The sequence below is a fragment of the Camelus bactrianus genome, chromosome 2 (assembly GCF_048773025.1).
Source record: "Camelus bactrianus isolate YW-2024 breed Bactrian camel chromosome 2, ASM4877302v1, whole genome shotgun sequence".
Classification (NCBI taxonomy): Eukaryota; Metazoa; Chordata; class Mammalia; order Artiodactyla; family Camelidae; genus Camelus; species Camelus bactrianus.
In genome coordinates, this window is record NC_133540.1 from 125,441,796 (window position 1) to 125,457,040 (window position 15,245).

At 42.5% G+C, this 15,245-nt stretch overlaps 1 protein-coding gene across 10 annotated transcripts in view; it reads left to right on the forward strand.

Annotated features, from left to right (window-relative positions):
• LDB2 (LIM domain binding 2) overlaps window positions 1–15,245 on the forward strand; it is a 349,516-nt gene that overhangs the window by 285,563 nt on the left and 48,708 nt on the right. For all 10 annotated transcript variants that reach the window (XM_074349980.1, XM_074349978.1, XM_074349981.1 and 7 more), the window contains exon 5: window positions 391–474. In XM_074349980.1, the coding sequence (XP_074206081.1) occupies window positions 391–474 (84 nt within the window). The remainder of the gene's footprint in view (window positions 1–390; window positions 475–15,245) is intronic.

Here is a 15,245-nt window from a genome sequence, read left to right on the forward strand (position 1 = left end):
AGCAGGGTTCTGCCAAATCCAGAGGCCCCGCCTTCCTTGGGGACGCCAGGGGTCCTGGAGGTGTCCTGGCCGGGCTAAATGACCCTCCTCCTGAAGACACAGGGCCTCTCATCAAGGAAGTAAAGCCGTTTCTCCCCAGCACTGAAAGCGCATCTGACGCAGTTTGGTTCTCCTTGGCAACGAATCTTGCTCCATTGATCCAAAAATGTCCTTGACCTTTATATTGCAAGTGTCTCTGAAATGTAAATTATCTCCAGCAACCTACCCCTCCGAGAAAAATCGACAATGTGAAGATTGCATGTCTTTGCAGCTGTAGCACACTTGAAGACTCTCTTGGTACCATCTTGCAGGGATAAAATATACGATTTTTTTTTTTTTTTTCCTGTTTAGGCACAAGATCCTCAGGTCCTGGATCAGCTTTCCAAAAACATCACCAGGATGGGGCTAACAAATTTCACCCTCAACTACCTCAGGGTAAGACCAACAGGTTGATTATATTTCCTGCTGAGTTTGAAAAGTATTTTAGAGGTTTATATGCATCTTCAGCCAAGGAATTAAAATGAGAAAATAGAGCATGATATATATGTCCTGTACCACGTGTGTGTGTGTGTGTGTGTGTGTGTTCAACGGATGATTGGGTTTAATTAACAAAGCATCAAACCTAGTCTTTGTCAAGGTTGAGCTTCTTCTCTGTGTTTGAATGACTCTTGGAAGAAATTATTCGAAGGCTAGCAATACTTCTCTCATAAAATGCTTTGCGCTGTGTCTGTGCTGGCCGTCTCAAGTTTCTAATGTGCTGCTGTTGAGTTCATGGCCTCTGCGTCTCCATCAAGGCACTGATCACCCCCAAGGAGGCTCAGTGTGCCCTCCAGAGAGAGTTCCCTGAAGAAATTCACCTCCGTGCTGTAACACAGACATTTTATTTCTAAGGTTTCTTGGGGACTCTGCGTAACATGTAACAGATTTTCTGGTTTGGATAGAAAGTCAATTTTTATTTAAAAAAATGAAGTGTTAGGCAAAACTCTGTGCCCATGTGATACTTATAGCCTCCGTCTTTGGTCTAACAAGGTAACAGATATCACACCGGTTCTTAGTGTGGATTTGCAGTCATCATGTCGTAAGTGAAGGATATGGTTTCCTTCACAAAGCAACCATTGTCCTCTGGGATCAACACAAAGCTAATGGCCACGTCCCCCTTCTCTTTGCCTCTGAGTTGCTGGTGTCCTTCACTGTCATGATATAGCAGCTCCCTTCACCAGTGCTCCACCCCATCACTGTTTATGTTATCATTTCTTTACCCTTAAGCGCAGATTTGTGAATTTGTTTTGTATTCACCATACTCTGAGTATAATCAAGTTTGCATATGTTGAAATGCTGACATGCTTTGGCCAGACTTTCTCTTCTGTGAGTGAAGAATGATTCGGACAAAGGTTTCCAAGTCACGGCTTCATTGCGATGTGCCGGGCGCAGCTCTAAACGCTGAAAATTCACAGACAGCACTCATGACACCTGTTATCAAGAAACTCTCTCTTATGAGGGCCAGACCCACAAAGAGAGGACATTATATACAAAATGGTAAACACCATGATAGACATTTCCAGATGGAATTATGGGAGTACGAGACAGAAGAATCAGTCAAAGAAGGCTTCATGGAGGAGGTGATGCCTGAGTAGAGTATGAAAGAATGAATAAAGAAGGGGGCGGAAAGGACACTTCCATCAGAGGGAGAAGAAGGAGCACAGGTTAGGGGATGGAATTCCAAGCAGTCTGGTATTGCAGGGACATGAAGGGAGAAGCCAGGAGAAGTGGGAGAGAGAGTTGGTTGGGAGCTAGGTCTTAGAGCAACTGTCTGGCCAGGCTACTGGGCTAGGAGCCTTGGAAAGGATTCAACGTGAAGACAGCAGGGTTCCCTTCCTGGGTGGAGGGAGAAGTGTCTTTTTCCATCCAGTTTAGATACTCCAGATCCAAATCTAGGGGTGGCAAGAGCCAGCATCAGCTTTGCTCGCCACCAGCTGACCCCAACATGCTCACTATTTTGGCGGCCCTGAGCCAGGTGGTTCTCCACTAAATAGCCCCCCAGTCCCTGCTCAGGGGAAATCCAGAGTCTTCCCAGGAGGGTAGGTCGACAGGGGAGTGCTCCCAGCCAGGGTGGCTGAGGCTCCATTCTCCTAAACCTCCAGGCTCTGTATCCGGAATCGGGCCCCCTGCAGGGCTGCTGGCACAGTGGGGTGGGCAGCAAGGCCTGGGAAAGTGGGGGTCTGCAGGGCTGTTCTTTCCACGGAAATTCAGAAGGCTGCACACACTGCTGGGCATTCCGTCTGTCAGAGACCGGAAGAGGTTTAGTTTAACCATCTGAAGATGCCTCTCCTTAGGCAGATAGAAGTTCCACACCGTGTGTCCTCAGCTGACCCCACGTAGGAATATGGGACTTTGGAATCTATCCTAGACTTGGTTGCTAACTCTCTGCTGAGATCTTGGACCGATTCTCTTTTGTGTGTGTGTATATATATATATATATATATTTGAAGTATAGTCAGTTTACAATGTTGTGTTAATTTCTGGTGTACAGTATAATGCTTCAGTCATACACATACATACATGTATTCAATTTCATATTCTTTTTCACCATAAGTTATTACAAGATACTGAATATAGTTCCCTGCACTAAACAGTACGAACTTGTTTATCTATTTTATATATATATTAGCTAGTATCTACAAATCTCGAACTCCCAATTTATCCCTTCCCACGCCCTTCCCCACCCCAGCCCATAACCATAAGTTTGTTTTCTATGTCTGTGAGTCTATTTCTGTTTTGTAAATAAGTTCACTAGTCTTTTTCTTTTCAGATTCCACAAAAAAGTGATACCCTATGGTAGTTTCTTTCTGGCTCACTTCACTTAGAGTGACAATCTCCAGGTCCATCCACGTTGCTGCAAATGGCACTATTTTATTATTGTTTATGGCTGAGTAGTATTCCATTGTAAAAATATACCACAACTTCTTTATCCAGTCATCTGTCGATGGACATTTAGGTTGTTTCCATGTCTTGGCTATTGTAAATAGTGCTTCTTTGAACATTAGGGTGCATTTATCTTTCCAAATTAAATTCCCCTCTGGGTATATGCCCAGGAGTGGGATTGCTGGATCAAATGGTAAGTCTATTTTTCGTCTTTTGAGGAATCTCCATACTGCTTTCCATAACGGCTGTACCAAACTGCATTCCCACCAACAGTGTAGAAGGCTTCCCTTTTCTCCACCCCCTCTCCAGCATTCATCATTTGTGAACTTCATAATGATGGCCATTCTGACTGGTGTGAAGTGATACCTAATTGTAGTTTTGATTTGCATTTCTCTGATAATTAGTGATATTGGGCATTTTTTCATGTGTCTGTTGGCTATTTGTATGTTTTTATTGGAGAATTGTTTGTTTAGGTCTTCTGCCCTTTTTTGGGTTGGGTTGCTTATTTTTCCTTATTAAGTTGTGTGAACTGTTTATATATTTGAGAAATTAAGCCCCTGTCAGTCTCATCTTTTGCAAATATTTTCTCCCATTCCATAGGTTGTCTTTTTGTTTTGCTTATGGTTTCCTTTGCTGTGCGAAAGCTTGTAAGCTTAATTAGGTTCATCTGTTTATTTTTGCCTTTATTTCTATTGCCTGGGTAGACTGCCCCAGGAGAACATTACTAAGATTTATGTCAGATAATGTTTTGCCTATGTTTTCTTCTAAGAAGTTGATAGTGTCTTGTCTTATGTTTAAGTCTTTAAGCCATTTTGAGTTTATTTTTGGGTATGGTGTATGGTTTACTTTGTGTATGGTGTGAGAGAGTGTTCTAACTTTTTAAATTTACATGGATCTGTCCAGTTTTCCCAACACCATTTGCTGAAGAGACTGTCTTTACTCCATTGTATTGGACAGATTCTTGATGACATCTTTTAGCTGCATTTAGCACAGATTAATATATGCTAAATTTCCTTCTTCCCTACCACACTCTCACCCTCCCCCTCAACCCCCTAGCTCCTCTCACTGTCATCAGTAACATGGTGACCTCCACCCTGGAGTCAACACAGCCCAAGGGTCCCCCAGTTCTCTGATTCCATCCCAGAAAGGCTGAGGACATCATACCTGCAGAGGGGGAACAATACCAACCCCTCTGCTGACAATGACACAGGAAACCATTTATGGTTTTGGACAACACAGAAGAGCGTCTCAGAGGCCACCATTTCAGGCAGTACCGGCTGCATGCTGGGCCAGGTGCGCATGTCCCAGGGTAGCTAGAATTCACGATGGCCCATGTGCACCAGTGCCTTCCCTATCAGAAAGCCCTGCACAGAGGGTGTAAGCAAGGTCTGTCACCCTGCTTTACACTCCCAAGGGGCAGAACCAGGACTTGAACTCTAGAATCTATTTACTTCATGGCAAAACTGCTGCCTTTCTAGTTAAGAATGTAGAATGGTGATTTTTCTTTCAATTTTTTAATTGAAATATAGTCGACTTACAATGCTGTGTTAGTTTCAGGTGTACAACAAAGTGATTCAGTTATACATATATATTCTTTTTCAGATTCTTTTCCCTTATAGTTTGTTACAAGATATTGAATATAGTTCCCTGTACTATACAGTAGGACCTTGCTGTTTATCTATTTTATATACAGTAATGTGTATCTGTTAGTCCCAAACTTTAATTTATCCCCCTCCTTTTCCTTTGGTAACCATAAGTTTGTTTTCTGTGTCTGTAAGCCTGTTTCTGTTTTGGAAGTAAGTTCATGTGTATCTTTTTTTCAGATTGAATGTATAATTGATATCATATGCTACTTGTCTTCCTCTGATTTACTTCACTTAGTATGGTAATCTCTAGGTCCATCCATGTTGTTGCAAATGGCATTACTGCATAGAATGGTGATGCAGTTAGGAGCTGCACAGTGTCTTTCCTGCCTCGACAGGGGAGGCAGCACCTCTCACTGAGGCCTTAATCTACTTTGCCAAAAGTAGTATCAGCTTCTTGTAGGATTTGCTGAGTATTAAGTGAGACAGGCCATGTAGAGGGCTTAGCCCAGGGTCTGGGGCAGAAGTGCCCACTTAGTGTCTGTTCTCATAGTTTATTGAGCACCTACTATGTGCCCATCATTGGCCTTCAGACTGGAGCCACTTGAGCAGCGTGGCGTGCGGCTCTCTGCTCCCACTCTGCGTCCACTGACCACGCCTTGACTTCCTGGCTCGTGCATCTGGGTTCAGCGGCCGCTCGCCTTTCCTGCCTCCCCTCCCTCAATCCTTTTCCCATCTGTTGATTGGGTCAGGACACATATTGAGCCCACTTGCCTTCCTAGCACTGTGCCAGGCCCTCGTTATGGAGATGTGGCCTCCTTCTGGGGTTGCTGCTCACAGGCTGGTGGGCAAGGCTGGCGGGGTGAGGTTTATGGCAGCTCCAGTGAGGCGGGCTGACACGGAAGAAGGGACAGGGCCTGTGAGCACCCAGGGAAGGACCCATGGGCCTCGGGAAGGCGGTCAAGATCGAAGCCAACCTCCCATCAACAGCTGTGGGACCCTGGGCTGGTCATGACTGAGCAGAATCTCAAACTCAGGGCCCAAAACCAGGGCACACAGGCTTCTGTGATGAGACCTGCTAAGAATGAGAAACAAAGTTTATTTCTTCAGTTTAGAACCAGAATCTAAGATTCGCCTAGTATTCTCATCACCTAATATTTGTAAGACAGCTGAGCAGTCAAAAATACATTTATGAAACGACTTTAAAACCTGGAGCTTCCCCATCCTGGAGCTGGGCCTTTGCCTTAAGCCTCAGGTCATGTGAAGTGTTGTTTAAATCTAGTGAACAAGGAACTTCAATAATCAGGCCCAGTATCAGAAAAAGAGTTTAGACGGTTATGTTGGCCAATATTTATCCAAGGCCTTCTAAATCAGGAGGAGAATTTTACAAATCAGTGTACCCTGCTTTGGAAAGGAGGGATAAAGATGTTAAATAACCCAGACATCTGAAATTTCAATAAGCTTTGTCCTTCATGAAACAAAGTTAAGCAATATAGAAGGTAAGCAGTTATAATCACCCAGGTTTTCCAAAACAAGCTCATTTGTTCCCATGCAATTCCCAGCATTCGCAGGGAGGCCTGCCATCAGGGAATAAGTCAGTGGGACCAGGCAGCTCCCCTCGTTGGAGGAAGGAGCCAGAGAAGCACCACAGCACAGCTTGGGTGCAGTGCGAACACAGGTGACGGCTGCACTCCTGGCAGCACCCTTTGGGGGACGCTGGCAGCCTGATGCTTTGGAAGTGACAACAGAACAGCTGTTGGCATTTGATTTGAGTGTCAGATTGCTTGTCTTCCCTCTGTTGCCTCCCAGCCTACCAAGTCCTGGGCTTGAGAGTCAGAAAGACAGGAGTATGTGTCTGAGGACAGCTATTTGCTAGCTGTGTGACCCTGGGCAAGTTACTTGACCTCTCTCAGCCTGTTTCCTTTTTTGGGAAATAGGGCATAAGACCCGCCTCACTGGATTCTAGTGAGATAAATTCACGAGGATCTCCCTTCTCTTTGCCAAGTGTGCTCTTATAAGGGTGTCTGGTCCTTTCTCCTGGGTAGAATCAAGTTGTTCATTGGATTCTCCTGTATTCAGAGCTTACGAGAAGAGCTCTCATGGGCCAGCACCCCCAGGAGTCTGATTATTCTTCCTTAATTCTCCCCTTGCCTTTCGTCAGAGTGAAAGCCCTCTCTAACTCAGGGTTTGAAATTGCCATCATTTCAACATTTCTTATATGCAGTTCTTACGTGTGAATGTTTACTGTGTGGAGGAACCATTAAATAGCTGTAAAGAATAAGACTTTAAAATTGAAGGAGAAGTAATTGATGTCTATGTCACTTCTTGTCCCATAAAGAGAATGTGGGTTGGTCATGCAGGAACCATGTCCATAAGCCTTTAAAGGAAACCCACACAAGCTTCCATGATGGCCAGGAGTGCAGTGTACCGTTTCACTCGTCTCTCATCAGTGATAGAGCAGACGGTCCTTGTTCACTGTCCGTGCTGCAGGGACAACACTGGTTTATACAGTTGAAAACCTTCTTGAAGATTTGGAGTAGTTTGGTTTGGTTTATAAATTTTAAGTCAGTTGTCTAACCAAGGGACATTTTGGGTGGCATCTACCATGTGCCAGCCACAAAAGGGATGGTGTGGGGGTGTGTTTCCAGGAATGGATAAAGCACCTACACCTTTGCAGGAAGTTGAAGATACTGTTGTGAATAAATCTGTTTCTAGTTCACATCATCCACCCTCAGCTGGGGACCTCGGGTCCTCCCAGAATATTCCTCCTCTCCTAATATCCTGAGGATACCCCATCCTTGTCGGCCTCAGCAGATGACTTAAGTTGGACTTGTTTACAGTTTCTAGTGCACCAGTCAGTTGCTCTGCTTCTGACTTTGGCATTCAAGGCCCTCCATGAGTGGGTCTCTGCTGCTTCCCAGGCCTGCCCATTCTCCTGTCCCATCTCTCATGTCATGTCAGCCACACAAACCACCAGCAGTTCCCTGAGCTGGTCCTGCTCTGTGGCCTCCACACCTTTGCAGTCTGACTCACTGCCTGGACCACTGCTGCTGCCCCTCCCTTCCCATCCTATTTTTCCAGCCTGGCTACTCCTCATCCTTCAGGACTCATTGTCCACCACCTCCTCTGAGAATCTCTCATTGACTCTTAGCGGGGGCAGCTGCTCCTCCAGTTCCCCCTGCCTCCCTCTTCGTAGGTGCTGCATAAGAATTGTCACTCCACTAGACTCAGAGCCACCTGAAGACAGATTGATTATCTTGTATTTCTAAGGCCTCACAAGGTCTCGATCACAATGAACACCCAGTAAATGTTTCTTGAATGGGTGGTTGGTGGATGGAAGTTTGGTAAATAGAAGACCAGATTTTGAACGACACACACACACACACACACACAAAGTAATAGAACTCAGATAAATTCAGTTGCCCAACAGCAGCTAGAAAAAAGTGTGTGATTCATTTTCAAAGTCACTACCTAGAACATCGCCATGAAATCTAAAAAGGAGAAGAGTTGAATGCATTGAGGAAGTGAAAGAAACATGGCAGGCAGCTTCCAGATTGCTCGAGTGTGCAAAAGTTCCACTTAAAATACTCCAAGTTCCCAATGTCAGGTTGTTATTCTGATACCACTACTTCTCCTTGCTCCGCATCAGTATTTAATTTTTACTCTAAGTGTTGTTATGCCCTGCTCATTATTTTGGAAATGTAATCTTTCAAATCTTGAGGACATATTTCTTCATGAGTGGTTATTTTTGTCTATTTCCTTTGGCCAGTTTTTTCCTGATGCTTGGATACATAAACTTTTTTTAAGTATTATGTTTAACGCAAACTTTAAAATGTCTTCTTATCCTGTATCTCAGCCAAAAGACACTTTCTTTGTGTTTCCTCTTACTCTTTACCCATCTACCTGCATAATTTCTGCATAAATGTAATCAGTATACATACAATCTCTTAATGTTATTTGGTAAACACTTTTTCATGTTTCTACAGAGTCATCCTATTAACCATTTATAGAAGCCGCAAATATTCCAGTGTGAGGCTAATTTAATCATTTCTCCAAATGTCAAACACTGGTGCTGCTGTCCTTAACACCACTCTCTGAATACCTTTGCCACGTCCTGCTCCCGATGGTGTTCTCTGAAAGTGGAGGCTGAGCTGTGGAGACCACGTGTTAAGAAAAATAAACGTGCTTCAGATTCAGAGAGATCCTAACCCCCTTATTGCCTATAATGGCCTTGAACAGGTTGTTTAAATTCTCTGAACCCCACTTTCCTCGTCTGAAAATCAGAAAGAATGATGTCTCACAGGTTGGCACAGACTGTCATTTATAAGATTAGATAAGTTACAAATTATAAGGGCCTGGCACACAGAAGCGGCAGAATCAATACTCCTGCGCTGTCGAGAGCAGCGGATCAGGGCTCAAATTCCACTTTTGCCTCTTACTTCTTATATGATACTGATGAGCTGCCTCAATTTCTCAGAGCCCCGGTTTTCTCATGTGTGGATGATCATGTACCTTGTGAATCACAGTAACTGCATCACAGGTGAGGGTTAAAATGATAACGCATGTTGAAAATCATGTGTAACTTGAAATTACTCCACCCGGAAGCCAAAGAAGTCTCACTCAATGTATTATCTCCTACACATCGGTCATTGCCTTGAATGCTACACTGAGATTCTAAAGCCACATGAGAGATCGGAAAAAAGAAAAGTAATTAATGATTGACATCTGCCAAGAAGGGTGGCAGGAGGGATTCTGAGGCATGTACTATATATTTGGAACCCCGTTTCCAATACAAATGTTATTTCAGATGTATAATCATTGTCATTGAGTGTTTTCAGTGCTCTTTATCACCTTTCGTTGTTATCATTAAATAAGTCTATTCATTCAAATAAGCAGGATCACTATATATAAAATAGATAAACAGCAAGGTCCTACTGTATAGCACAGGGAACTATATTCTATACCTTGAAATAGCCCATAATGAAAAAGAATCTGAAAAGGAATATATATATATATCTGAATCACTATGCTGTACACCAGAAACTAACACAACATTGTAAATCAACTATACATCAATAAAACAAATTTAAATAAAAATTTTTAAATGATTCAAATGAACTTAAAAAAATAAGTGGTGTCTTCAACTGGGTGTGAAAGCATTGAGGTTTCGCAGCAATGTTTTTTGATCCTGTACCTTTAATTTCCCAAGTTAATGAAGATTTTTGTTGCTATTATTGTTACACTATGAACAACATTGGTCCCTGCATGTAGCTTCTACTGATAGGGAAGGAGTATCATCCAATGAGTAGAAGAATTAGGCAATTAACTTTGGAAAATGACCCTCAACAGAATGACACGGAGTAGCCTCTGGGAGAGTGACTGTGGCTGGAGTCAGCATTTGGAATTCTGCTGAGGTTTTTTGTTTGTTTTTTGGATTTTGGGTTTTTTCTAAGGCTTGACTGCCAACCAGGATATTTTCCTTAGTTTTATGACACGAGAAAGGATTACAATCCAACCCGCTTTCCCATCTAAATGCCAAGCCAAGCCTGAGGATAGAACAGGAGCCTTGCTCAGAGGTTGAGATGAACCATAGTTATTGGTCAGAGTGGGCTGGCCCCTGGGCAGACCTTTCCCCATTCATGCAGAAAGACCAGCATCACACTCTTCCTAAGCACTGAAGTCTGGAGGGGCAGGAACCAACCCAGAAGATCTCCTGTGCTTCCCAATGTGCCTGCACAGTATAAACCCTCAAAAGCCTCACAGTCTAAAGTATGCTATTCACGGTGCAGTCCATGGGTCACTGCAAGTTTGTAAACTCTTTGTCACCAGTTTGTGATGAGAGAAATCCAGAAAATGAGAAGTTAAAACTACTATAGCAGTTGGACATTGTCAGGACATGCAAGTTCATCCAGTGGACTCAGCCCACTGACCAGGATCCAGAGCAGGTCAGATGCTATCCAACTCACATGGTGTGTATCCACTAGACAAAGGTTGGGAGCACGTGTCACTGGCAGTTGGAAAAGCACTGGCTTAGAGCACCATGACGTGAATCTAATTTAGGGACCACCCAGAATCACCATGATCATCATAATGCCATTAGCTCACTGGGAACTTCTATGTGTCCTCAGTAAAAGGATGAGATAGGAATGATTATCCCTGTTTTACAGATAAAAATCTGTACAGAGAAAATGGTGCATTAAGAGTGAAGGATTTGTTTGGGTTTTTTTATTATTATTATTATTTTTATTGAAGTATAGTCGACTTACAATGTTAGTTTCAGGTGTGCAGCAAAGTGATTCAGTTATACATACACATACATACATATATATTTTTTCAGTTTCTTTCCCATTATGGCTCATTACAAGAAACTGAATATAGTTCCCTGTGCTGTACAGTAGGTCCTTGTTGTTTATCGCTTTTATATACAGTAATGTTAAAAAAAAAAAAAAAGAGTGAGGGATCTGGTCCCTGAAACAAAGTTATCATCTGTCATACCTCATTCTGACTTTCCCACTCCCCTCTTCTGCCTCCTCCTCCTCCCCCTCCCCCTCCTCGGAGAAGGGGCTGTATCTGAAAGGAGGCAGAGAGAGGCCTTCTGAGCCATGGGAACACTCCCCACACAGAATGATTAAAATCTGGAACACCCAAAGGGCACTTTTAATTGTGTTTGGAGATGGAAAAGTAGTACATATGACCAGGACCACATAATAAGGGAATTAAAGCAGTTGACTCTTAAAGAAGTAAAGTAACCATAACATAGAGACATCCCAGTGTCCAGAAAACAGTGATTTCTAAAGTCAAGCCAAAGGGAACGGCTACCAGAACATTAAAAGAAGAAACTAACACAACATTGTAAATCAACTATACTTCAATAAAAATAAATAAATAAATAAATAAATCCATGTATATATATATACATGCACACAAACAAACAAAAATAGTATTTTAACAGAGCAATCGTAACTGAAAACAATTTCAGAGCCACATGTGCTTCTAAAATTCTTGGCCTTAAAGGTACAAATAGGGCTGGGATTAAAAAAAGTAATTTCCCAGTCTCAGGCAGTAGAGAAAGAGAAAGAAATTGTTGTTGAACAAGACACTGAGTATCAAGGGAGATGGTTAGGTGGGAAATTGGCAGCCTGCGGAGGAAAGACTGAGTTTGCAAAGTTAAGTGCAAGATGGAGCCCAGAGTTCATCGTTCTGAGAAATAGCCTTCCTAATTGTGTTGAATGGGTTAAAAAGTATGTCAAGAAAATGCAGGACATGGGGCAAAGGGAGAGCTGTTTGAATTTATTTTAATTTAAGAGCACAGGCAGGGAAGTGGCCTGAAATGTGCAAAGGGGCTAGTAAGTTTCACTGCTTAGCTCTGAGGCTTGAGACCTTGCCCTGTGCCGGGTCTCTGATGATCTTGCTTCACACCACTTACTGCCCACAGAAAACTCACGTCCTTCAGAGTTAGCCACTGTAATCAGACCATATGACCTGATCATCTGTCCCTAGCAGAGTTCAAGGCTCAGAGTAGGTAGATAATAAACAAATATGTAAATGGGGAGAAGGCAGATAAGGGTAAACTCCCCAGTCCTGATCTTCATAACGAGCTTGGACATGGCTGTAAATGTGTACCATAAAGAAGAGAAAACAAATCAAGTTTAAAATATCCACCACACACATTCCAAAGGAGAAGAGAGGGCAGTGAACTGGTATTGTTGAATATCTACTGTGGGCAAGACACAATCTTGGGTTTATTTAAGCCTTACAACCAGGTTGGGAAGTAGGTGTTAGTGGCCCCATTTTACAGAAGAAGGTGGAACTCATCTAAGGTCATTCAGCCGGTAATCCACCAGGCTGGGATGGGATCGATTCCATGCTGGCCTGGTGCCGTCCGTACTGTCAGCTGCAGGAATGTCACCTCCTAACAAGAGCCAGGTTGAAGACCTGAATGAGGCCAGTCATTTCCACTGAGATGACCAGGCTGTTTTGCCAGGTTATCATCATACAATTGTCAACAATGGAGAACACTGAACACGTAAGCTCAGGGAGGACAAAACCCTAACAGGAATTGTCCCATGACCTCTTCCATCCTCAGACTTCTCCCAAATCCCAGGCCTCAGGGTCACTGCTCATCTCCCAAACTTTCATGCCTGTCACTACACCCAGACTACTATCCCTCGTGCCTGAACACATTTTAAAAACATAGATCGAGTCATGTCATTCCTCTGAGGTGCACCTTAAAACTGTCTGCTTAAAACCATCAGGTGAAAATCCAGAATCTTTAGCTTGGTCTGCACGGCCTTAAGGGATCGACCTCCCCAACTTCATCTCATAGCAGGCACCGGTCCCCTGGCCTGATTTTTGCTTTTCCAGTATATTGAGTTCCTCCCCATGGCAAAGCCTCTGTCCTTGCTGTATCAAACTATTTATCTAGCAATAGAACCTTAGCCAGTCTCTATCTTGTCTGTGCCTCAGTTTCCTCATCAATATAATCAGGATAGTGATAGTCCCTTATATCAGTGATTCAGTGAGAGAGTTAAATGAAATGGTACTGGTGCTTAGAGTAACTCCTAGCACATAGTAAGTCCTCAATAAATATTTGCTGTTTTATCATCACCATCATCATCACCATCATCATCATTGTAATTCCCACTGCCTGGGATATTCTGGCCAGATTTTTGCATGGCTGGCTCCCTCTTATTCAGACCTCAGGACATATCACCTACTCCAAGAAGTCCTTCCTGGTCAGCCTGTCTGGCATGGCGTCCTCACCCCAGTTATTTTCTATCGCCTCCTTACCTGGCTTATCTTCCTTATAGCATTTTTCATCAGTTGAATTTCCTTGAAGTATCAGTTTTACCCTTCTATTGTTTCCCTGCCTCTTATGCCTGTCATTGGAATGTGTTTTGAAAGTGGGAATCTTCTCTCCTCTTCCCTGAATTGAGAGCCAATAATTTTAAGTCTACTCAACTTGAGAAAGTTTTTAACATAAATGGATGTTGACTTTTATCAAAAGCTTTTTCTGCATCTATTGAGAGGAGCATATGGTTTTTATTCTTCAATTCGTTAATGTGGTGTATCAGACTGATTGATTTGTGGATATGGAAAAATCCTTGCATCTCTGGGATAAATCCCACTTGATCGTGGTGTATGATCCTTTTAATGTATCGTTAGTCGATCTGCTAGTATTCTGTTGAGAATTTTTGCATCATAAGTGAATCCTCTTCCCTGAATGGAAACATATGTTTATAAGTGAATCTTCTTCCTTGTATAGGTGTTTTGAAAGCAGGACTCTTGTTTCTTCTTTCTTGAATAGAGAACCAGTAATTTTAAGTCTGCCGAACTTAAGATGTGCTCCTTTATGAGCTGGAAGTTTTAAAGAGCAAACCACTTATAAAATCCCAAATCCAAGTGTTGCCTTGGAATACTTGAGTACACTTATGTGAAGGCTGTTAACCATCCTTGACATCAGAGACTGAACACCTGTAGCACTTTTCTCTGAGGACTTAATGTTCTTATTTGCAATTCATAAACAATCTTGCCTGTGAGAGTAGGTGAGGGATGTCATTAACTTTATTTGATAAATGTTCCACATCTATAAAACAAGGGAGATAAGCATGACTTCTAAGGACTTCTACTCAAACATTCTAAAAAGAGGGAATACAAAATAGAAATACTAGCAAATACCACAAATAAAACAATTAATTAATCCTATGCTAGAAATGAGGAAACAAAACTCAAGAGGTTTGAGGCTGACCCACGTCTACCCTCCTGTTATTATAAGATGGTTTCTGGTTTTGGTCTTCATTTGCAAGATTCATTCATATCTATTCAAGTCACAAATGTTTACTGAGCCCGTACTGTATGCCAAGATTCTGCTCTGGTCTCTAGCCAGCAGACTGTCTTATTTAATACTAAATTTTTCTAGGCTCATGAGAAGCTCATACATGTTGCTTCTGATTTCCATAAAACTTTTCTTAGTTCATTCATATCATGAGCCTGGCAGTCTACCTGAGAAGTCAGCTAATTTATTCCGCTTCTCTTCTTGTCTGTTTCCCAAGCTTTGTGAAATAAGGTAGCGATGAAGTGACCCCTTTTTGGTTCAAGGTTGCCATAGATCATCATGGAAGCTTTTGGCATAAGAACAGAACTCAACTCCAGGAACTTCACAATATGGCTTTTATAGGAAAAAAGAATCTGGAGCCTTAAGAATTGATCAAAGGAATTGTTTTTCTTCCTTCCTTTTCTAATGTCCCTCTTGGATTCTACCTTTGCTTTACCTACAGAAGACATTTGTGGTCATCTACCATATTCTTGCATAACTTTACCATGAGGAGGAGACTCAAGTGGAAAAATGCAAGTTTTCTTGATATTGATTAACAGGATTTACAAACATATGCAAAATGGTAGCAACCTTGCCATTTACACAACTTCTGAGCTTTAGGACTCTGAGTATTGTACTAACAGATGGGAGGCAGGAAGGACAAATGTTTGCTTTGGAGAGAAAGTGAAATTAGTCTTACCATTGGGCAGGGGTCATGCCCTGGCTGTGGGTCTTGTCCTTTGTCAATTCCCTCAACACTAATTGTGTTGGGTAGGTTAGCACTGGCTTGCAATTAAAAGCAGAAACAGTTTCCCTTTTGTAAAATGGGGAGGGAGGAGGGATAACACCTTAAAAGATTAAAGAATACATGAGGCCACTTATACGAA